The following is a 24871-nucleotide window of genomic DNA, read 5'->3' on the forward strand; positions in this document are numbered from 1 at the left end:
AGCAAATCATTCTCCAAAATAACTTCAATAAGAGGGATCTGGCAAATGAGAAATATTTGAAAATGAGGTTGCGAACTTCCGTATGTCTTGAAATCTACTGATCTGGATGCTTTTCCTTAAACATTAGGACCTCAGGTACATACCAGACTGAACATCTTATATGAAGGTAGGAAAATTTAATGTGCATTTTAGCAAATGTAAGTATCACAACATAAACTCTCCCATTGTTGAAAATCAAGGAATTATGGCAAAAATATAATGTATGCATAGAATAATTAGCTAAATGCACCAAATAAAAAGAGAGAAATCGTTAATTGTCCTTAGTTGTATTACTGTATCTTATCATTTTTCTATAAAACAGAAATTACTTGAATAACAATGCACCTGTAATAATTATATAGCATATTCACCAAAAGGGAGCTCCAGTTGATATGATTCACCTTAAGGTAGGTGACTATACTTTATAACAATGGTTTTTTTAGTACACAACGTATTACATACTTGAAAGAAGCCAAAAGTAGATTTTTAGTATATTGCTTGCAATCAAGAATCTGACAGAAGAAAAGCAGCAAACAAAGCCACAGTACCCAGAATAGATATTTCACTGGTCCTCTTTTGCTTAAATATTCCAACTAGTCCTTTTTACAAAATGGCCTCCATTGCTAAATGGGAGCAGCCGGGCATGAGCTGAAATCAAATGTCTCCCTGGAACTCAAATAAAACATTACACAATCCAGTATTTAAGATACTTGTGTTTGTTCTGCATCAAACCACAAAACAGTGATTTTTAAAAAGGCTCTTCTATTTTTAAAACAAATGTCACTTTGTTTTTTTTTGAAATTTGTGAATGGAATTCAGAACCTAAAAGGTATTATGCATTAGATTATTTAGACCACAATCATGAAAAGATATATTTGGAAAATTTAGGACTTACCTGAGGAAACTGTGAATTAATAGCCCCAATAAATAGCCAAAAATAAATATAAGTTGTCAGCATTTTGGTATACACGATAAGATTTTTTTAAAATATAACTTACTGGTAAGAGTTTTTTAAAACTATGTTCTCTAAAAACAACTTAGTATAGCTTCTGCAGAAAATCCTTTTCATTTTGATCAAGAATGCATTTAGCCTAAGATTCCATTGCTTACTAGCATTCCCGGGGACAGCAATTCCAATTGTTCCAAGAAAGATAGAAAATCTCAGAAATATAATCGTATGCTACAGCATTTGAAGAGGTCAGATTAATACTTCAATTAGAAGAAATTCAATTAATAACTTCATTATACTCTCCCTGTGGCTTAATTATATGTAATAATTCTAAAATTTCCCTTTTGTTATCATTGGATGAACCGCACCCTATATATGGCAGATACGACATATGCAAAGTCAAAAAGATTTCCTCTAAATTTGGCCTCTGTTTGTGTCAGCTTTCTACAACACCACGAAAATAGTTCGAAGTTGTATAAATTAATGTATTTAACTGTATCGATTATTCATTTCTACCATGCAAACAGATCCTACACTGATTCAGAACCCAAATATCTTCTCAAAGAAGACAATGGTAAGGCTTAACATCATCTTCAAAGGAGAATGTAAGTTTGAAAATATTCTTAACAAACTGTACGACTAACAATGAAAAGATCAGAATATATTTTATAAAGGCTCTAATGAGGTTGGTGGCAAAAATATAACACACGCTGATTTCACAGGAACCACCTGACTATTCTGGTACTAGGGCTACTACAGTGACTACCTCTTTAATTAACGAACCCCCATAAAACAAATTTAAATAATTTTCCTAGAAATGCATGTGACTGACAAAAAAGCCTGTGCCTCCATCTTTATCCGAAGGTAAAACACAACCCAAGGTCAAATGAAGATGACCAACAGCCCTATTCTTTGCCTTACCGTCTCCCGCCTTCCACTCAAGACATAACATCTGTTTAATCAGCAGTACTTTTATGTTTAGATAATTATGAAATTGCTTAAACACATATTATAACAAACAGAAGGTCTATTTCGCTGTTTAAAAACTATGTTATTTGGGGAGGAAGGATAACCAGGAAGAAGCTCATGTGTGGTGTGGATAATATGGCTAGATTTCAATGGGAGAGAGGTATTTAGACCTAGTAGATGGTATGGTTTTATTAGAAAAGAAAATTATCTTTTTATTGTTATCAATTGCTCTTCAATTTTTCTTTAATAAAATTTCACAGCAACCTCCTCAAGAGGATACACTAAAGGCCTTTGATTATATATACCGTAAAGAATGTATTGTACCACAAAGAAACACACCCGATAAGATTTTTTTCCATCTGAAATTTATAAAGGTAATTTTCCATGCTGACAGTGCACATTCCATCCCTAAGTTTGAAGAGTCAAATGCTGCCACAGCTGGGGGTTATTCTGCAAATGGCCTCCAGCAGGGACTGCAGGGGTGAGGCAGGAGGCGTGGCGTGCTCATGGGGGGTAGCCCTTCTCTTTATCAGTTATCATCTCAGTAACCTAATCAAATATAGAGTCCAAAGAAAAAAAGCAACACTAGGAAGGAAAAGCAAATATTAAAACAGCTGCTTGATTACCTACAGAGATTAAAACAAAAAGCAAGGAGTGAGGCTGATATATTTCCTAGGGATTTGCTAAGGCTGAGGGGAGGGGTAAGGAGCAGATACCTTAAAAAAATCCATCATGAAAGGAACTGAGACAAGATTATAAAAAAGGGGCCAAGTTATAGCGCGCCATGGGATTTTTAATCTGGCTACCTGTGGTTTCTGTAGTTAAAGCTTTATTCATCCCCCAAAAGGGGGGGTGGGGAGAAAACAAAAAAATCACATTTATTTGTCAGTTTTGCAAATGATCAAACAGCGTGCATCAACAAGAATAATAAGAAAACATGAAACGCTGATGACTTTTTAAAAATAGATCCCCGTTTTATCAAATATTATTGATAATTACCTGTGAATCTCGTTTCTTGAACTCTTGGATTTGATTTTCGTGCTCCATATTGGCAGTGTGAAGCTGTTTCTCCAGGTCTCCAATTTCCCGTTCATGGTCTCGGACTAGGCTATCCTTCTCTGCGTTATGCTGCTGTAATAGGTGCGTCTTCTCCTGTTCATGCTCCAGCTTCAGCTCTACTATCTGATTGGACAATGAGGACAGTTCATCAACAGAACATCCTTGTCGTCATGACAACTCATGGCCAGCTTAATTTTTCTCTAATTTGCCCGAGTTGAAAATTTTATTTCTTGCGTCATTATTACCTCACTCTTAAAATACTCTCATTTGCGGGGGGGGGGGGTTTATCTAAACCTCCTAATATTCAAGACAGTTGGGCATATTCAGTAAATCCTTCTGCAATCTGTTGACACAAATGCCTGAAACATTAAAAAAAATTATGTCGAATGCTAGGTATTTCCTCCCCAAGAATTTGGGTATTACTGACCAGCAATGGTTATAAATGGTTAATAGTCAGTACGCTTTGCTTTTTGCTGAAATACATACAACGTAAAAAGCAGCAATTAAATCGGTCAGTTTTCTTTATGGTTTTCAAATAAAAGATCGAAGCTAAATACGCATCTGGATTATTGTATATACAGTTGTCTTTCTAAAAATAAAATGATAAATTTCAAAGCTCTATTATCTCGTTGTCAGCTACGGTATACCAACATAAACAGATGTTATGTGTTCCAGAGGGGCACCTGCTGTGCTGCAGGCTTGCGCCATGATTTCATAAAAAGCATTCTATTCTCAGGATCCTTTCCCAGTCCACTCCACACTGGAGACTGTGACCTTGGCCAGTCTTAGCCTCTCCCTGCTAGACTGAATGGCAGCCCGAGACCGAGGGCCTGGTTGCCGCAGCTTTGATACTAATCCTCCCAGGCTGTGCACAATGGCACCCTACCTGGCCTGCACACTATAGCCAGCCAGGCTGTCTTTGAAGCAGGTGATGAATAGGGACTGCAGGAAGCCAGCTTCCCCAGTGAACTCCAGGCCACACAGCTGCTAAGAACAGTCACTTGGATTTTTCTTCAGTTTTGGTGGATTTCAGGGGGAAAAACTGCTGTTATCTAGAATACGTTGTGTTATTTTCGGCGTGAGAATCCATCTTCAAAAAAGCTAACAGTAGGAGCCTGCTCCAAATCGATCTTGTTTCGTGCAATGAATCACCAGACTACCTTATCTTAAAGCTATAGCATTCATTTCTCCAGGCACGCATGCTGCACCACATTTCAGAAGTTATTTTCCCTGGAGATTTAAAACTCTCATCCTCTAATTGCAAATTAAGAATCAGAACACAGATTAAAATTGCTTTAAAATGTAGGTTTCAAAATGTTTTCTTATTGTGATTTTTCTTTGAGGGTTGGCAAATCAACAATAAACTCCTGACTACTCATAAATGTACTATACTATTTAGAAGAAAGAAAAGTATACGAACTCTGGAATATACACACTTATCAGATCAAGATAGTATAGAAAATAATATGGAAAATTTTATTTTGCATCTGAGAACAAAGATGCATTCTAGTGAATTTATGTCTGTTTAAAATTTAGGGATCTTCCTTGCATATTATTCTACTATAGGCAACATACAGAAAAAATGCATACAAATTTTCTCTTTATATACTATGCCAAGTAGAAAAGTTTTCTATGATTCTTTAAAATAAAATAAAATAAAATAAATGTGCATGGTTTTCTCTGTGAATCACACAACTACAGTGTTAATCCCAACAAACAAGAGAATTTAAAATTTTATTGATATTACTGCATCATATTCAGGCAGCCAAGTATATGAATTACTGAGTTAGGATAGTTTTAGAACAGTCTTGGACACATTATTATTTCTACTCAGTGTTATACTATCAAGCATTATAATAATGAAATTCTAAATTTTAGTAAAACATTTAAACATGTAGCACACTGAAAGGAAACAGAAAGAGGTAAAAAGTTCTACTGAGATCTGATTCTCAAAAGCCTCAAAAAACCTGGGAGAATGGTGTGATTTAAAATTGACAGAAAGCAAAATATTTTACAATACTCTAAGGAAAAGTAACCAATTGACCTATTAATTATAGGTCAGAAGAATTACAGAAGTTTTTCCCCAAGAAAAGACACAAGACCAGGACTGGCTGTGAGATCGTTAGTAACAGCACTGCCTTGGTGTAGGCTCCAGAACCAACACCCTTCCATAGAAACTCTGAGTTGTCTGAGGAGTTCTGACACTTGGACCAGTGACCCTGCTTTCCGTTCATTCATTTTAAAAAGTCAGGAACAAATGAAATAGAGATAATGGCATTTGAAGCCTAAAGATAGATGTTCATAAATTAAACTATTAAAATAGTTTGCTATTTTGTCAGGGTCTGTTGCTCAGTGATGCTGGTTAATGAACAAATCTCAAGGTTGCCAGAGCCTTTTCAAATGAAATTGCTCAGCTCTGTCTGCTCGATCTAATGCTGTTTGGCCAACTTCTGGAGGTTACAAGCCCTTTCTAGTCTTTGCCTAGGTTTCCTCACTGTCAGCAATTTCAGGCAGGGGTGTCCTCTCCAGATGCACGGTAGAGTCCAGGAGAAAAACCCTAATGTTCTGGGCACATCTTGATGATGATATTCACAACCATATTCAATGTCATCATCAAGGTGGATCTGTGTTAAAATTCAACCTAGCCCCTTCCAGGTAGATAAATGTCCTTTACATGTGGGTGCTTCTCAACAGCAAACGTGAAGTAGCGTATCCTCTTTACCTTGAGCTACTAGATACTTTTAGTGGACCACAATAATGTGCAATGGAGCTAGTGGTTACCAGGAGGTGGTACGTCCTGGAGAGTGTGGAGGATGGGAAAGCAGACAGCATCCGCAAGGGTGAATGATGAAGTGGTCAGTGGGGTCTCTAAGTCAAGGTGGTCCAGAGCCCATAATCTACGCTCCAGGGGGAAGAGGAGGCCCCATCACCAAGGAATTCTTAAGTAAGGCCAGGTAAAGAGCTCCCTGTAATGCAGGAGGCAAGGCTTTAAGCTCCCTAATCCAAAAGCATGGAGCTGCGGGCCAGGTAACTATGCTTGTAATGCCACTCCACGGGTGTGAAAGCAGACTGGTGAAAGCAGACTGGCATGTCTCCCAGGACAAGGGGAGTGATTAGGCCTCACGTGCAAGCGCCTGGAGCACCTGACAGCCTTTGTGACGCTGGACTTGATAGCCTGCTGGTTGGGGCCTGCGTGAGAAAATGGCTTTATTGCCTAGAAGCTACTAGGCTGACTCACACGAAATTATCCAACAGGAGATGAATAAGGGCCCTGCCCCACCCACTATGCCACCCCAACACACTCTGACCTTGAGGTTCTGAGATCCCTGAAGGCACAGCCCTCTTCCCAGACCGGATCCTGCCGCATGTGTCAATGGCCTCCTCCCTCCGCCTGAAGCTCCACGCATGTGTCCTGGGGTAGGAGCACACCCAGGCCCTGAGACGACAAGATGCAGGTGCTAGACAGCCAAGTCCCTGAGGGCCTTGGAATACACACGCTAAGTTCTTCTAATTGTTTTACAGCAGAGTTAGTGCTAGCAAATATGGTCTGAACACGCTTTGATAATCTTATTTTTTGAAGTCATTACTTCTCTGTACACGGTGTATAGAAGATCAACGCATCCCAGTAATACTCAAGGTCAGAAATTCCAAAACCAGAAGAGTAAATTACAGACGTAATAGAATGCACCCAACACATAAAAAAGGAGGAACTGCAGCACAAAAATATTAACTGAAATAACCTCAAATGTAACCAGATGACAAAACCTATATTCTGCAAGCCCCATCATTCTGGAGGGGAGGAAAACATACCTTAAAAATCGGAAACAACTAGGGTGACAGGAGAAGTTAGTAAGAATATGAGTGCAATGAAAGAAGAACTCAAAGACAAGAAGATAAAACAACAGAATTAACTAAGGATCAAATAACTGCATCACAAAATAAATTCTAAATTAGAAACAACGAGTTGAATAAACAGGGCTTAAAAATGGAACCACTGATATAGACGAAAGACTGGAGATAATCACAGTAAAGGTCCATGAAGGACACAAAGAAAAGATAATACAGAGAGAAAGTGGAAAAAGAAAATCCGTGTGTGGGAAATTCCCTGATGGTCCAGCGGTTAAGACTCTGCGCTTCCAATGCAGGGGACATGGGTTCGACCCCTCATCGGGGAACTAAGACCCCACATGCCGCGCAGTGCAGCCAAAAAAAAAAAAAAAAAAAAAAAAAAAAAAGAAAAGGAAGAAAATCCGTGTGTACACAGGCACGTTATCGTAAGACTTCCCTGAAATGAATGAAGAGTTAAATGCCTATATCAAAAAAGAAAACTGTATACCAAGAAAAACTGATTTAGACTGAGGAAAAGAATGGCTCAAGAATATTATAACTAAACTCAAACATGGAAAAACTCAAAAGATTATAGAACCTAAACCACTCTTGGAAAAAAAATGCTTGAGGACGAAATTTAGGCAACCAAGAGATGACTGACAAAGCTGTGTTAAGAGCAACCTTTGTGCCAAAAGGCAGTGGGTCAATGTGTGCAAGCTTCAGGGAAAGAAAGGAGGAGCAGAGACTTTCATGACCAGCCAAACTATCCTTCAAAATAAGGGAACAAATGGTGACTCTCAACCAGGCAGAAACACAATAGCTACATGCCCTTCTGGGAAAAACGACTTGATGAAATCTCAGCAGTCAACAGATGAATCAAAATAAAGGACTCAGATATGAAAAAAAGTTCTGGTGGTGTACATATAATCAATTTAAACTTAAAAAGCTAACCGTATGACTGTGAGAAGCATGGTTATGGAACAGAACATAAATGTTACAAAAATCAACAATGTATAAATAATACTATAACTGACAGAAGAAAGGTAGGGGTGGGTGGAAGGAAGTGGAAGCATGTTACTTTTATCTTTTCATAACAGAGTAAAAACTGAACCATAAAATTCAAAAATGCCTCTAATCTCCATGTATTTGTAATCTTTATTTCTTAACTTTCTAAGAAATCATTTCTTGTATAGTGAAGAAACAATTTTCTAAACTTCAGAAATTCCTCCAGTTTCCCCTGCTTCTTTACTTTAACTGATTTCACATAAAATTAAATATTTTAGTAAAAGTGACAAATATAGCATGGTCCCATTTTTAAAAAACTGCTTTTGTCTATATGCCTATCTATCCTTCTACTCTTTCACAGAAGTGTCTGGGATGATAACCATCTAAGATGAACAACAGTCATTTCTGGAAGATAAGATTTTGCTAGAATTTTTGCTTCCTTCATCGTATGCATTTACCACGTCAAATGGCTACAGCTCCCTTTGGGGGGAATATTAACTTGTCACGTTGCAAGAGCCTTTATCAAGAGACATGGTCTCCCTTCAAGCACATGGATTCTGGGTCTGTGAACTGTGAACTTAAATCTGGAAACTTGAACCATGATTTGCCATTGAAGTGGAGAACTGTCTAAAGTTCACTTGCCAGCTCTTGACTTTCTTTCTTGATATTGTACAAGTATCACTCCCGTCGGTCTCTGTCTTATCCCTCAGAACTCCGTGCTTTATTCACTATCACCACAGACCCCTGCAGGGCAAGACACCTTGGCGGCCACTCCCGCCACGCTGCCCACTGCAGCGGTCACTCCTACCATCCATCTGATGTTCAGGGCCCCACTGGCAGACCCCCAGAAGCCCACTGAAAGTTGGCCGCCCGGCTCCAGCGCAGCAGCGCCTACGGTGGGCCTGGCACACGGTGGGAGCCAGACTGGAGCCGCTCAGTGGAATCAGGGGCCCATCACACGCCTTCTTCAGCACCTCCTAGGCCCTCCCTGGGTGGAGGGTGTCTGGCCTAAAGTAACAAATTACTCTAATATTCTCATTCTCCTGAGACTTCGACCTCGTCCTCAGCACTAAGCCAAGGCAGTTCTGGCGTCTCCACCTCGGATCAACGTGGCTGGAGTAGCAGAGAAGACCACTACCTAGTAAAATCACAAGGTTCGTTAACATGCTACATACTTAAAAAAAGCGATGAATGTCAGCTCAAAATCGTCAATAATCATATGTTAGACTAATAACAGTTCAAAAGGCACTTTGATATAAAGTGCTAGCCATTGAAAGTCGAGGATTTTCTGTAGGGCTTGCCAGGTGACACTCCCACATCACCCCACATCCTACTCAAGGGATCCCTGTGAAAATTTTTGCTTCTTGGTGGTGAAATTCAGTACTACTTTTGTGTCGTTGATAAGACTCATTAAGATCCTCACTAAAAGACAAGTGTATCACACCCTGTGTTTTTCCATTTAATGAGATAGAGGACTTAACATCATCAGGCTATGTCTCTGAGCAATTTTCCATTTGCATTTGCAAAACAGCACATTTGAAATGTCAAAATAAGTTACCAAATTCTCTAGAGCTCCAGAAATCTAGGTCCAGTGAGGCAGAGTCTACCGTAAAGACAGCACCGTTTCACTACACTGATTCTTTACTAAAAGATGTTCAAATCTTTTCTTTTTAAATTGCAGTTATATGATATAAAATGCGCTATTGGACGTTACATTTCATGACCGATAAAGACTCCAAGCCTTTGGAGTCAGAGGAAAAAAACATTTTAGCACAGAAAATACTACAATATGGTCTGACTTTCTGAACATGTTAATAGAAACAGGCACCAAAAGAAACAGTGAAAAGTCAGCAGTGTGTCAAGAACAGAAATAGAATTTGTCACCTGTGGAGAGCCTTGTGGCTCCAGGATTAGGTATTTGCTACAATGAAATGAGCCATCCACGAAACCTGTCACTCAGCAATTCAGTTTAGCACACAAATTCTCTTTATTTGAAAGCTTCATAGGACTGTGCTAACCACTATGAGAGACACAGCGAGGCTCTGCCGGCCTGTACTGCTTCTTCACTCCTTTTCCTCCAGAGTCAACCCGTACAGCCGGGTACAAACGCCCGCCGGAGCCCCACGCTTGGGATGCGCTGAGGGCTGAGGGCTGGAGGCCCAGCAGAGATCATGAAGGAGGAAGGCCCAGCAGAGATCAGCCCATCCGTGCTGCCCGGGCAGGAAGCAAGTCCTGTTCTCAGCAGTTTTCTTTCCCAGTTAACACTCCAAAATACTTACCCCTCACCTGTAGGCGACGAGTGACAATAACCGCCTGGAGCGTTTAAAACTTTTTGAAAAATTAGCTACTATTTTCTGTGTTTTTATCTGGCAGACCCCAATTAAAACCCAGGAAGGAGCCAGAGAGTCGAATGCTTCAAGAAGATTTTTCTTCGTGGTTTAATGATCGTTTACTCAAGCCGCTAAAATTGAGATGACTAAGAATATACCCTCTTAGGCAGAGAGTTCAACACTTTTGAAAAACACATGTCTTAACTGTGTATTTTAATTTTAATTTATTTTACCTTATGTCTGTTTATCTGAAACACATTCAGTTCGTCTTAATCTAGCAGATCCCTGCTGTTGAACATGAAAAATAAAAACCATCAGAGTTTCCCAGTTAGTATAAAATTCAGAAGGACAAACAGATCAATCAGGTTATAAACTCCTCCAACGTACGGACGAAGGCCTCATTGTCTTCATACTGCCCTCACACTGCCTAGGATGCAGCGTCATTATTCAACATTGTGCGTGGAATGAGTGGCATTCGGGAGCAAAACGCAAAAACCAAAAGGTGAGCTGGCCCCGCAGAGTCAACCAACCGGGGCCCGAAGAGAAAATTCCAGGAGGTTCCAAGAAGCAAAACTTGAATTTGCAGCGTCTCAGCAACTACTGACATAGCACTCACATTGCATTAGGTATTATAAGTCATCCAGAGATGATGTAAAGTGTACGGCAGGACGTGCGTAGGTGATACGCAAACACCGCGCCATTTTATATGAGGGCCTTGAGCATCCGTGGATGTGGGTATCCGATCCCCTATGGAGACCGAGGGACTCCTGCAGTCAGAAGAGAACGGCTTCATCTTCCGTATCACCAAATTGACTTGTCCCCTGCACAGTCTCTGCCCTCCTCTGACTTGAATGCCTGGCCGGCCTCGTGGCCCAGGGAGCCCTTCCTTCGGGGCCAGGACGGTCTGCTCTCGCCAGATTAAGCGCGCCCCTCTCACGGTGGCCCCACCGCTCTCTGACTCGGCGGCACTGTCTTCTCCACCGGGTCATGCTCATCAACACGGGCGTTTTCACTGCATGCTTCCCCTGACCCTACGTAACCCCCCAGAGGCCACCCCACTTCTCCGCTCCCCTTTCTTTCAAAGTCCCTCCACGGGCTGCTCACACCCTGTTCTCTCCCTGCCCACATCACTCGGGTTTTGTCCCCACATTCTGCTCAAACTGGACTTGTCAAGGTGGTAAAGACCTTCTTGCCAAACCCAGCGGTCAGCTGTCAGTCTCCACCTAACTTCCCAGCTCGGCGACACCTAAACAACAGGTCACTCGCGTCCTCCTTCCCGAGACACCAGCGCACGTGGCGCACGGGAAATCTCACCTCCTTGGTTTTCCTTCTACCGACCAGCTGCCCCTCCTCAGGCGTTTCTGCTATTTCCTCCATCTCGTCCCCATGTCTAGTCGTCGCTGCGTCCCTGGGCTCAGTCCTGGCACTTCCTTTCTTTTCTCTCTTGCGTGTCAGTGTCTGTCACCACCATTCACCTGGTGGCTCAGCGGGGAAGCTGGAGTCATATCTGAGTCCCCTCTTTTCTTCACGCTCCATTTCCCTTTCACCCACAAGCCCTGCCTGCAGGGCACAGCCCTAGGTTGAGCCCCCGCCCCAGTCCAGCCGCGGTGACCTCTCGCCAGCCTCTGACTATCAGACTCCAGCGGCCTCCCAACCACCCTCCCTGCGTCCTCTGCCACCTCCTGCACAATCGGCGCTCCACAAAGCCGCGAGAGGAATCTTTCTAAACACAAACCAGATCTTGCTCAAATGCTCCAGTGGCTTCCCGCCACTCGCAGAGCAAAATCCAAGCTCCCACCACAGCCGACAGGACTTGATGGGATCTGCCCCGCCCCCGCTCACCCCATGCCAGCCACGTCCCTGCCCCTTCCCTCTACCTGAGATCTCCTTTCCTCGTCTCAGGTCTGTAAGGTTCCTCCTTCACTTCATCCAGCTTTTAATTCAAATATCACTTCTTTAGAGTCCTTCACCGACGACCTTCTCTAAAATAACGTCTTAGATGAAATGACACCCTTCTATAAAATAGCCCTTCACTCACAGACACCTTGTCCTGCTTGACTTCACAGCAGTGACCATGACCTTACGGAACAGTATATCCTAAGGCTGGGGGACTGTTGTCTCCTCCACCATAAGTACAGACTCTCCTGTGTTCACCCACATCCTAAGCGCCCAGAACAGTGTTTAGCACAAAGTAGTTGCTCAGTAAACACGAATTAAGTGATGAATGATTGCAAAGACGTGATTTGACCTTAGATTTTTAAGGTACCTGGAGAGTGGCATCATCGTTTAGCCATATCACTGTCTAGGAAACATTTTTTTAAATGAAGTATTACTAAAACAAATCATCTATGCTTCATATTACAGTCACTGAAAAAAACTATGTTCATCTTTGCCCTTTTCATTCCCACTCTAGGTAAAGGTGCCATTTGTTTGAACCTTGATGAGAAAAGATTCAAGCCAAGAAAAAGAAAAAAGAAAAAGGAAGAAAAGGCCCTGCCTTAAGTACTTTTCACCAAGTATCACTGCACATTCTTTCTATGAACTCAGGCTCCCAAAACTTGGCCTGGACTACAGGCCCAGGCTCTGCAGCTTCACAGTCTGGATCTCTCATTCTGGACCCTAAGACACCAGGAACCTGGCTCTGCCTGCTGCCTGTAAGACCCATCTGTGCCCTGTAGCACGGCTGCACGCCCTGGATCAGGCAGTTATGGAAAGAAAGAATTTGAAAGACTTAGTGCATCATTGGATCAGGGATTGAATTTGTCTTGATCACCACCAAGGAGTCCAATGACTGCAGTTGAGGCTCAAAAATGATTACAAACTGAAAAAGGAAAGCCAAGCCAGAAAGACTTTTAAAAAGAGTGTGATAAGGTGAGCAAGAAGAATAAGACAGAGAGAATAACAGAAGTGTACTAGATGCAGAAATTAAAAAATCATGTGAAAATCCATTTTGAAGAAATTTTAGGGAGACTCACAGATTCAAGGTCACCAACCTCAACCTCACCCGGGACCTCAATACCAAAAAGAAATTTTACCAAGTTGTTCTAGTCTGATCAGTCACGCCATCACCAAAATAATTTCAAACAATCCCCACTTCCGTCAGCTCTCCTGTCCACGTAATTCCTTCAGTGTCAGCAAATGATCTTCCCCCTCTTGTTTCACAGAGAAAACCCTCAGGAATAAGAACGTCCTCGTTTTCCCACCGCAGATCGACAGACTTCTTTGCCGTGTCCACCCCTCCCCTTACAGCTGAGGCCTCGGCCTGTCCTCCCAGGCCAGCCGCCACGCCTGCGCTGGGAGCTGGTACGGTCTCCTCTCTCTTGCTTTCTGCTGTGTCCTTTCCCAGTGTAGACTGAATGGTGTAATTTAAAAGAGGCCCATGTCTTCAGGCTATATTACCTAAAAAATCTAGATAACTAAAAACTAAAATACTTACGGAGAAAAAACTGGGAATTGCATGCTATCTGCTTTTTAAATATCTCAACTGCTCTTAAAATTTCCCAGTTGCTTATCTTGTATCATTTCTGCCTTGTCTTTGTTAGTAAAATATTTTGTTTCAAATAATGGCAATGTGTAAGGATTTAGCCCTTCAGTGTTTTTTATCATCATCAACAGTAAGTATTTATTCTTTCTGGAGAATTTGACCACTTGTTTATCTGTTGAACTACATTTCCCTTTAAAGGCTTTGTAGTGAAAAGAGAAGATATAAAATATAAGATTAAAGAATGATATGATGGGATTGCCAAAAAAAATCTCCATAGTTCAGGAAATCCTAGCATGCCTGCTTTGTTGTTTGTTTCCAAGTTGAATGAGGTTTGTGAAAAGACAATTAGAATTGTCTTTTTGTTCCAATGGGTTATACAGGAAAGAAACAGGAAATCTTGATGAAAGCTTGGGCTTTACAGGATATTTGTGTGAGTGTTTATCCCATGTGTTTGATGTTTTTCTCTCCACATCTGCACGCTTTATGCCTGCATTTTGGCTAAAATATTTTAAAACACCACTTTGCTTTTTTCACTTTATTACAGTTCCTGGCATGATGCTTTCTAAATGGGAGTGGCTCACAAATTGCACTGAATAAGGAAATTGAGGCCCAGAAGGCACAAGTCATTCATTTCCTCTGGATGTGAGCTCCCTCATTATAAAATGTGAGGATTGGACCGGATAAGTGCTTCTAAAACTTTTCCACCAAAGCACCCCTCACAGCAGTGAGAATGAATAATAGCCCCCTGGGGGATCTGAGGGCACAGCCTGAAGCAGCCTCTGCAAACTGGAAGTTTCTTTGAAATGTCCTATTTTATCTTAAAAATTCATGAGAATTTTGCATTTTACAAAACAGGAAAAGTCTATGTTTGTTTTAATATGAATGTTACCTCAATAGTAAAACCACTTTGCTTTCCCACAAAGTAATCCAGTGAATCCAACACTCCAGGAAACAGGCATCAGGCCCCTGCACCCCAGCGCTCACGCGCTGCCCCAGGGGCCGCCTACCCCAGTTTGAGAAGCAAGGGCCTGGTGAACGGCATGTAAATCCCCTTCCAGGGTGAAACGCTATACCCGCAGCATTTAAGATTTGTAGGTTCCTAAGCAAAGACAAGAAAATAGAAAAGTTGTCACCCTCGCACTTGAGCGGCAGGTAGAGAAGGCAGGTATGGACAGGTGTGTAAGTAAGTTAGAGACGCCTACGGCTGTCAAGAGGCACACGGGGCCGGGCGGGAGGCTGGGGGCGAATCAGCGAAGGCGCGGGTCACAGAACGTCGGATCTGGGAGGGACATATACACCCGCAGCGTTCGGGCAGTCCCCTCAACACGCTCAGCTGGACAACTTACTTTGTCACGAGATGAACCACTGCACATTTCAATAATTCTTTAGGAAAGAACCACCTCGAAATGACCCCAAATGTTCCACACCCAGAGGCTCAATTTCTGCCCCCTGGAGCCCCCTGGGGGTCCGTTAGAGTAAAGTTAAGAGCATGGCTCACGTTCACGTCTGATCTCATCACCTATTAACTGTGTGGCACCTTCGGCCAGTGACTTAACTGGAGGTACTCAGTTTCTACAACTGGAGATGGAATAATAAGCAATGGCACTGCCTCGCAAGATGACTGTGAGGACAGGAAGTGGCTGAAGTCACCTAAAGGAGGTGGAAACGGTACCCGGCTCAGAGTACGACCTCCTGACTGTTGGCTACTACGACTGTTTTACACAAACCAATCATAAAGTTTCCTCTATTCCAGACCTTGGAGTTAAAGATAGATATGCAACCCTCCTCAGCCTCGTCTTCTCTTGGCAAACACCCTGATTCCTTGATATATTCCCTCTGACCTAGACCCAAACGATCCCGTATTCTGGAAACTCTGCTTTGAACATGTTTGAGTTTGTCAGCGTCCTACTTAAAATGTGGTGACCAGAACTGACTTACTCCTCATACGACCTGACGGGAAAACAATACAAGGAGGCCATATCTTTTACCCTCCAGGATCCATTGCCCCAGGGGGTTCTTCCTGTCTTGCTTGTCACACACCCACCCACCCCAGCCCCCTCACCCCCGCCTAGACAACCTTACATCTCCCCCACTGCATACTTTCTGCAGATGATTTTCTGAACCAAAGCACGGAATTTTATATTCAATCCCAATAAACTTAATCTTCTTAATTTCATCTGTTTAAAGCTTCAGAAAACTGATTTTCATATCCCACATGTTAACTACTCCTCTGAACTCTAAGGAAGCAGGAAACTAACCTCTTATAACATTACCCAGTGTGACACAGAAATCTCACTTAGGGTGACAATCGTCATTCAGGGATGGCCCTTTGAACTATCCCTTAGCCCCATAGATGAACCAATGGCTAAACCATATTTCCTATTCGGCCTTGAAGAAGGACTTTGTCAGACGGCTCAGTGAAGTCCAAATCTATCCCATCTAGTCCTCTTTCCTTATCTACCAGCCTGGCCAGTCTGCCCAAAGAAGGGAATAAGCACAGTTTAATCGGCTTCCCTTTCAGTGAACTCGCTCGAGCTGGCTCACAGGGACCTGCTGCCACATGCCTATCTTTTCTCACGATAAGCTTCACAATAAAAACCTCAACAATTTGGAGTGGCCGGCGCAATGCTGTTCCAGTTAATAGAATTTTCTGCTTAAAAAAAAAAAGGTTTTAAAAAGTTTGTATATTATCACATCAAAAAATATTCTCCTAAAACCTACTAGCTCATATTCCTGCTTTTATCTTTCCTTTACAAGTTACTGCCTGGGATCTTCACTCACAGCATGGATTCTAGTGAACAGGCCTACAGACATAGGAAGAATAAAAGCAGGTGAAATCTGCACTGACCTCAGAGATCTTTGTGTGGTTTTTTAAAATTTCCTATTATATACTTGTATAACATTTATATCATTTCTCTCTTTCATGAAAATGAAATACAGAAAAATTGATGCAATAGTGTATGGTTTCTATTAATAGTATGAATTCTTTAAAGAATTTTAATCAATTTTCCTTATTAATTATTTTTGATCAAGACATAAAAGACAAAAATTTGGGGCTTCCCTGGTGGTGCAGTGGTTGAGAGTCCGCCTGCCGATGCAGGGGACACGGGTTCGTGCCCCGGTCTGGGAAAAACCCACATGCCGCGGAGCGGGTGGGCCAGTGAGCCATGGCCGCGGAGCCTGCGCGTCCGGAGCCTGTGCTCCGCAACGGGAGAGGCCACAACAGTGAGAGGCCCGCATACCAAAAAACACCGGGAGAGGCCACAACAGTGAGAGGCCCACGTCCCGAAAAAAAAAAAAAAAAAAAAAAAAAATTTGGTACAGTTTTAAATCTATCACCCAGAGAAAAGCCTATGAAGCTTAACATTCCTTCAAACGAGTTTATATAAATTTACTTTTACACTAAAAAAGTGACTGTCATGTTAAAAAGATACTATCACAATGTGGAAAGTAGAGCATGTGAGAAAAGAATCAACCATGATTCCACCATCTGAAAAATAATTACTCCACCATCTGAAAAATAATTAACATCATTGTTTGAATATTTCTGTCTGATTTTCAAGGTTAAGGATAATTGGCCAGAAGAGGTAAACAAATTTTATGACTCTTGGTAGATACTGCCAAAGTCCTTTGGGCTACATTAATTTACAATGCCACTAGCAATATATGAAAGTACCAGTTTTACTAAACTTTGGCCAGCTTTAGATGGTACATCACTATTCTAATTTGCATTTTTCTTAATACCAAGGCTGAAGATGTTTCTACATGGTCGTTTACTCAATTTATTTCATATATGTTTCTTTTCCTTTGCCAGGTCATTTATTGGAGCATTAATGATTTTGTTAAAATGTATGCTAATTACTTTATATGCTAATTATTTTTATTGGTTATACATTTATTAATTTGACAAAGGGAGTCACTCTTTGTCTATGATATTTGTGGCAAATATTATTTCTTTAACTTAAAATAATTTATATTTAGTCAAATGTTCATTTTCCTCAGTGGTTTTACTTGTTACATCCTACTTTAAAAAGTCAGAGCTGTGCCAAAATGATCACAGAATAAATGCAAATCAGGCCCTGAAGTGACCTGGCCACACTTGGGTTATAAATTTGTCATCCACATGGTTATCATCAAAATGAAAACAGAATTTTAAAAACACTCAGAGAACTTTTCAACCCCTTACACACACTCACCCTGCCATACAATAGCTTCTGATGAGCATAGGTGTCCTAGAAAGAGTTTAAAACTTGGTTTTCTTCTCTCCCCTGTTCCTTCATCAGTTTACATGGAGAAACTGACATTTTTCTTTTTATTAGTGCTTCTATACAGCTTTTAATCCAAAAGTCGCCTCAGTTATACACCATATCTTGTTAACAGCCCCCGTTAAATAGTCTTATTTATATTTGATGAATTATTCCCTCGGTTTCCCTCTGACCCCCACCTCTTCCTCCTTGTGGGGTCCACTTCTTATGTAAGTTTCTATGCCTAGTTTCTAAAGCTAGTTTCCCAAGCAACCTCCACTCCAGCACTAAAGGTCCGGAAAACATCTTCCACGACTATTTAGAGAAAGTGTATGTCAGTGGAAATACATGTTTTTAAGTTGGTGTATGTCAGAATGACTTTCACTGCCATCATCTATTAATCAGAATTTAGATACTTCATTCTCACACCATTGTTTAAAGAAGAGTCTGAGAAAATAATTCTATTGCACTGGGTTTTGGAGTTAGAAAATCTGAAGTTACACATACTTTTGGTACTTTTGAAATAAGTTGCTAGTGCTCTTTCTTCTATATCTTTTCTTAACTTTTAGGATTTTCATCTCTTATGTAACTTTATGTATATACAATTTTATGTGTAATTGCTTGAATTGATTTTGTATTGCATTAATCCAAATTTATTACCCACTTAAAATACTACAGATATAATATAAATGTTCTATATTTATTCTATTGTTTCTTTACATTCATAACTTTCATATTTTAACTATGCAAGTAATGCATGACATATGCTCTTTGTGAAATTTTAAGTAAAAAAGTTTATTTAAAGCATACAGTGAAAGTGCCAATTCATCATAATCTAACCTATTATTTCATGCCCATTCTATAGATGTGTAATTTTCTAGAATTTTAAAGCTAAACTAACATATCTAGCTATATGATACAGACACATATATTTTAATTTTACATAAATAGGGTCATAATATAACAATTGTTCTGTGATGTGCTTTATTTCCCCCTTAACACTGTGTGTTAGAAATCTGTGTCTGTTGGGTCCTACAAATTTATATCAATCTTTTCAATAAGTACGTAGCATTCCACAGTATGGATTTAAAATAATTTAATCATTGGCTTTATTTATAACTTTTTTTCATTAGTTCAAATAATCTTCCATGAGCATATATCATCTTGCACATGTGAAAATATTTCTATAGCAATTGCAGATGAAGGACCCACTTAATAAGGGATTAAAAATAAAATAATGAAAGAAAAAGTTATTCAGGTTTCCAGAACAAAAGGTTCAAATACTGTCTAGGAAACAATTTTAACTGAGTGACTAAGCTAATCAGTATTTTACTAGATATTAAAGAAACAAGGCAAGCAAATTAGACAAACAAGTAAAAATTAATAGCTGCCTTGACTATTCCGAGAGTCTGCAGGGATATATTTTTAAAAAGATAAAAATAAAGCCTTTTTTATTAGTAAACAAGAGGCAGGGTACTGAGCACAGAATTAAACTCCTTTTGCTGCCCCCGCATCTTGGTCCCAGCCGGACCCTTCCCCTCGGTGCTCCGGCCAATCCAGCCCGAGTGTCATTCGCTCCCCGAACAGCCCCCGCCGGCTGCGACCTCAGCATCGTTGAACCTGCCATCCCTCCAGACTGGACCCCTCTTCCTCCAGAGCCTTCTCGCGGCCCCTCCTGTCGCCAGGACTCTCAGCACCAGGCCCCTGCCCACCTGTCCGTGCCGGTCAGGCCCTTCCACCCGCTGCCCGGCAAAATCTATGCACACTCCCTCTTTTCCTCCTCCCAACTCACTCTTTGAAATTATCTCATTTTTAACTGATGGACTGGCTGCCCACCAAAATCCAAGCTCTGTGAGGAAAGAACCCTGTTGGCCCTGCTTACCGCTCTGCCCGGGGTCGGTGACAGCACCTGGGCCACAGCAGGTGCCCCAAACTATTTCCTAAATAAGTAAGTCAAACTTGTGCTCTGACAGGAGGAGAATTCAAGAACCACAATAAATGTTTCAATTAAATGTTCAGTTTAGCCAACTAAAGTCAGAATAGACTTCAGCGGAGAGTTAAAGTTCTCTGTTTCTAGATTCTAGTGAAACAACCATTATTTTAAATATTTCAAATATATTGGTAATAATGTTCTTATAAATATTTTCATTGTGCAGAGATTTTGTGACATAAAGAGATATTTAGAAGAGACAGTATATGCACGTGAGAGAATCAAAGGCAGCCGTCAGAGGAAGGACCGACCTGCTGCTCATATCTTTGCTTGACATCCTCCAGCTGCCACAGAAACTCCTTCGACTGTTTCTCACGAAGAGACTTGGATCTAGTTAGATCGGCTTCCACTTTTCCCATCTATAAAATTTAAAAATCAAATATTAAATTTTTAAATGACAAATTGTATTCCATATTTTTGTCACTTGTCCATCATTAAAATGACAGATTTTCAACACCTCACCAATCATAATGCTGAATTTAAGATGATAAAATAATGAAGGATATGTCCATTTATTTTGACAGGTTTTAATAGTTTTAAGTCAGGGAAATTATAATTGGTATACAATTGACTAAACTCTAAAGCTACAATGACACTGTGATGGAAATATAATTTTGAACATCCAAATACTTATTCAACAAGATTTTATTAAGGCCTTGTAATGTGCTGAACGGGAGAAAATATTTGCAAACCATCTCTCTGAAAAGGGACTTGCATCTAGAATATGTAAAGAACTCTTACAACTCAATAATAAACGGGCAATTAAACCTGATTTTATATTGGGCAAAGGAACTGGAAAGACTTGTCTCCAAAGAAGATACACAAATGGCCACAAGCATATGAAAAGATGCTCAACATCACAGTCATCAGGCAATTTCAAATTAAAACAGCGACATACCACTTCACACCCACTAAGATGGCTATAATCAAGAATACAGATAATAACAAGTGTTGCTGAAGATGTGGAGAAATGAGAACTCTTGTACACTGCTGGTGGGAATGTAAAGTGAGGTAGCCACTTTGGAAGACAGTCTGACAGCTCCTCAAAAGATTAAACTTAGAGATGAACCACATGAACCCATATGAATTCCATACGATCCAGGAATTCCACTCCGAGGTGAGAAATGAAAACATACATCCGTACTAAAAAAACTTATGTACAAATATTCATAGCAGAATTATTCATAATTGCCAAAAAGAAGAAACAACCCAAATGTCCATCAACTGATGAATAAACAAGATGTGGCCTATTCATAAAATGAACTCTTATTCAGCCATAAAAAGGGATGAAGTACTAATACACGTTTCAACATGGATGAACCTTGACAACAGTATTCAAAGTGAAAGAAGGCAGTCAGAAAAGACCATGTATTGTGTTATCCCATTTGTATTAAATTTTCAGAAGAGTCAAATCCATAGAAACAGAAAGTAGACTAGGGATTGCCTAGGGTGAAAAGGGTTTGGGAGGGTATGGGGCTTCTTGTGGGATGATGGAAACCTTCTAAAATTGATCGTGGTGATGGTTGCACGATTCTGTGAATATATTAAAAAACCACTGAATTGTACACTTACAACGAGTGAACTGTTGGTATGTGAATTATACCTCAATAAAGCCGTTACTTAAAACAAAAGTCAAGTCAAAGAGGGGACCACAGTCTCTGATCCAATCCCGGTACCTCTCTCGGCTCATCTCTAGGGCTCTGGGCCTCCCCCGTTAGCACCACACGCCAGCCCACCGGCCTCCTTGCTAGGCCTGAAACGTTCCAGCAAAGCTCTCATCTTGGGGTCTAGAAGCCCCCCACCAACACTCATGTAGCTTGTTTTTCAAAGGCTTCAAGTTTTGCTTAAATGTTACCTTTGTACTGAGGCTTCCCTGACCACCCTATTTTAATGTGCAGCCCTCCCAGCCACCCTTTCCTTGCTTTAATGATTTTTTTAACCACAGGAGATAGCATCGTTAGGTATACTAAAGATATATATAATTTACGTATTCATTAGGGTTGTTTGCAACGTCTGTCTCCCCCAGGGGGGATGTAACTCCACGTTCACTCATGTATCCCAACCATTCAGCACACTGCCTGGAGCATATGGGGACTCAATAAATACTAATCAAATGAAAAAAGACCAAAAAGACACAGTGCACCAAACTTGGTTTGAAATTTGCTGAATGAACAATTTTCAAAAAAAAAAAAGACAATTTTCAACATTTAACAGGGCCAAATTCTTTATAACACATATAAAATAAATAAGTGTTGAATCGAATGTTTTCTATCACTTAGAAAGTGAGATAGACGATCTATTATTTTCCTTGCTCTTTTACATGTGTCAGGAAAGAGAGGTCCTTAAGTAATGAGAAAGCTACTCAGCTAGGTGACATGAAAATGGCACCTTTCATTCAAAGTGGTGCAAGATTTAATTTGTCTTTCTGCCCCAGTTTAATTTGGAAAAATATTTTTTCTGAAGAACCTGTCAGTTTATGTGACAACCATTCTATCACTGGCTACTTTGTATCACTTTTTGCTCTGCTCTGCTGATACGCTGAGATATTTCTTCTTTTCAACTGGCATACAATGTCCTCTTTCAGGCTACCTTTTGGTAGGTGCTAAGATTAGATAAAACATGAGGAAATAAACCATGAAAAGGCCCCCTTCAGTTTTTCATGTTAGATTTTGGGGAAAAAAAAAAACCATTCAAATACATTTATTCAGACACAGTTAAACTTTAAGGTTTGAGGACAGAGCTGTTCAGTGAGAAGCAGCCAGTTTCACTGGACAAGAACAAAAGGCATATTCCCACCCACGAATTTGCTATTTAACACCAACCTTTCCATTTCTGGTTCTTACACGGAAGTCTGGAGTTCGAGATTATGGCATGATATTTAGCACCTAAGCGTCTCTTTGTAAATGCCGAAGACTGCAACCTTGATGATACTAAGTCATCGGCTTCCAAATTCAGTGATCAGAGTTCTACGATGACCAACGCGTAGGCCATCAGTCTCGTGGTCAAATCTGCTAAGGAATTTCTAAAGGAAGCACAGTCGAGCCCACGTTGTTTTCTTCCGTTTCTACCTCAAGACATGGATTTCAAGGCTCTCTCTCCTTCCGTGCTTTTCACATTAGACCTCCAGCCGAAGGCCCCTTAATGTGTCCTCGGCAAGCTCTGCCCCTACACACTCTGATTCTCTTGGCTATTCTGGATTGGCCTTCGCTCCTCACACTATCTGAAAACCCCTCTGTATTTTTCCTCATCCAACACTCCATCTTCAAGGTTGACTCAAGCCTCCTCTCCTCTCTGTGCTGTTCTCTGATCCACCAACTGGCATCAACATCTCCCTTCTCTCTGTGCTCTAGGACCTAACACCTTCATTTTCCTGGCACACTGTATGTTTCTCTAGAGTATGGGAGTGTTTCAAATGTGTGAGTTTTGTTTATTCATCGAGATCGTGAGCTCCCAAATAAAAGAAACTACAACTTAAATTCTTTTGTATCTTAATTATTAACTAATTGCCATGGTATGCAGAATAAGCATGTATTAAATTCTTAAGGATGAATGGAGGGTAGGCAAAAGCAAAAGAGAACGAAAACAAGAGAAGGTAAATCAAGGAGGGAAGACCTGGTTTATTCAGTACTTTTAAGACAGATCTTCATATGAAATTGATTTTTGGTTCTTATTCCACTTCGGCACAGATTGAATATTAAAAATAAATAATAACTATTAAAATATTTTTAATGTAATTAAGAGCTTTGTGTACTCAACATTCATAAAAAGTAGGATATCTTCCTTCAAAAAACTGAATTATCTTCTATAATCAAAATAGAAAACAATTTAAAGCACATGAAAGACCTTTTATACCTAAACATTAAGAAAAATTCAAAGTAAATAATAACTGCTATAAGAAAATGTTATTTTATACTGACCGAAAATGCAAGACACCACTCCATTCTCCTTCCACAATTTAACCAAAAAAATATAAAAACAAGTCTTGTAAAATACTTGAAGTCTGTGTAGAAACGCAGTGTTCTCAGTTGCCGTAGATACAAAAGATTCTGCTTGATCACACATCATTCCATATTCCATTTAACTTCAAGGGTAAGGAAAAGAAAAAAAAAAACCCATTCCTTCAGTGTGTAACTCTGGCTTCCAAAAAATCCAAGAGTGGAACTTGATGATCAAATTAGGAGCAGAAAAGGGCTTGGGGTGTATTGCTGTAAATGTCTAATGTTTACAGGTAATAGAGAGAGGTAAACAAGGGTGTTGGCTTTTCCTAAGATGGTGCCTCAAGCATTACTTGAGCTACACGTAAGAAAACACCTAAGTATCCAGAGCTTAAGCAACATAGGCCCTTTATGTTTTCCTTGGGTAACAAAACATTCAGAAATAGGCTGCGACATCGGCAGTTCAAAGATGTCAGGGTGAAGGTCTCTGCGATTCAACTTCCAGAATGGTTGCAGGATGGCTTCTGCAGCTCTGAACACCTGGGAGAGGAAGAGCAAAGGGTGACGGGACAAGGGCACAGGGTCTATATTCGCTGAGTGGAAACCCTTTTAAGGGGCCTTCCTGCAAGTTCCTGTCAAAAGCAAATTAATTATGCTGTTTGCATCGCATTCACTAGAACTACATTAAAAGCCAAACTCCACCTGCAAGGTAAGAGACTGCAGTTTTAAAACTGTGTCTAATGTTGCCCTAAATAAAATCAGGGCTGTACTGTATTACTAAGAAAGTGGGAATGGGCCCTGGGCCAAGATCTGGCAGACTCTGTCAAATGTGGTCTCAATAAGTTACTGTTCTTTCTGTAGTAAAGTACTCTTGTGCTACGTTCTGAGTTATTTGACAGTATAATTCATATGAGACAATTATACAATTCTATAGAAATATACAATTCAAAGTGTATTCTGCTGTATTTAGTACATACTTAGCTAAACTATAAGAAATTGTCCTTCAAATATTTTCATATATATATATAGAGAGAGAGAT

The 24871-nt window shown here is 40.5% G+C and overlaps 1 protein-coding gene across 15 annotated transcripts in view; it reads right to left on the reverse strand.

The window, feature by feature from the left end:
- The window catches only part of CEP112 (centrosomal protein 112), a 415833-nt gene that overhangs the window by 211609 nt on the left and 179353 nt on the right, over positions 1 to 24871 (reverse strand). For all 15 annotated transcript variants that reach the window (XM_055090371.1, XM_055090379.1, XM_028498151.2 and 12 more), the window contains 2 exons: positions 20149 to 20256; positions 2957 to 3139 (listed from right to left, as the gene is read on the reverse strand). In XM_055090371.1, the coding sequence (XP_054946346.1) occupies positions 2957 to 3139; positions 20149 to 20256 (291 nt within the window). The remainder of the gene's footprint in view (positions 1 to 2956; positions 3140 to 20148; positions 20257 to 24871) is intronic.

The sequence above is a fragment of the Physeter macrocephalus genome, chromosome 14 (genome assembly GCF_002837175.3).
Source record: "Physeter macrocephalus isolate SW-GA chromosome 14, ASM283717v5, whole genome shotgun sequence".
Taxonomy (NCBI): domain Eukaryota; kingdom Metazoa; phylum Chordata; class Mammalia; order Artiodactyla; family Physeteridae; genus Physeter; species Physeter macrocephalus.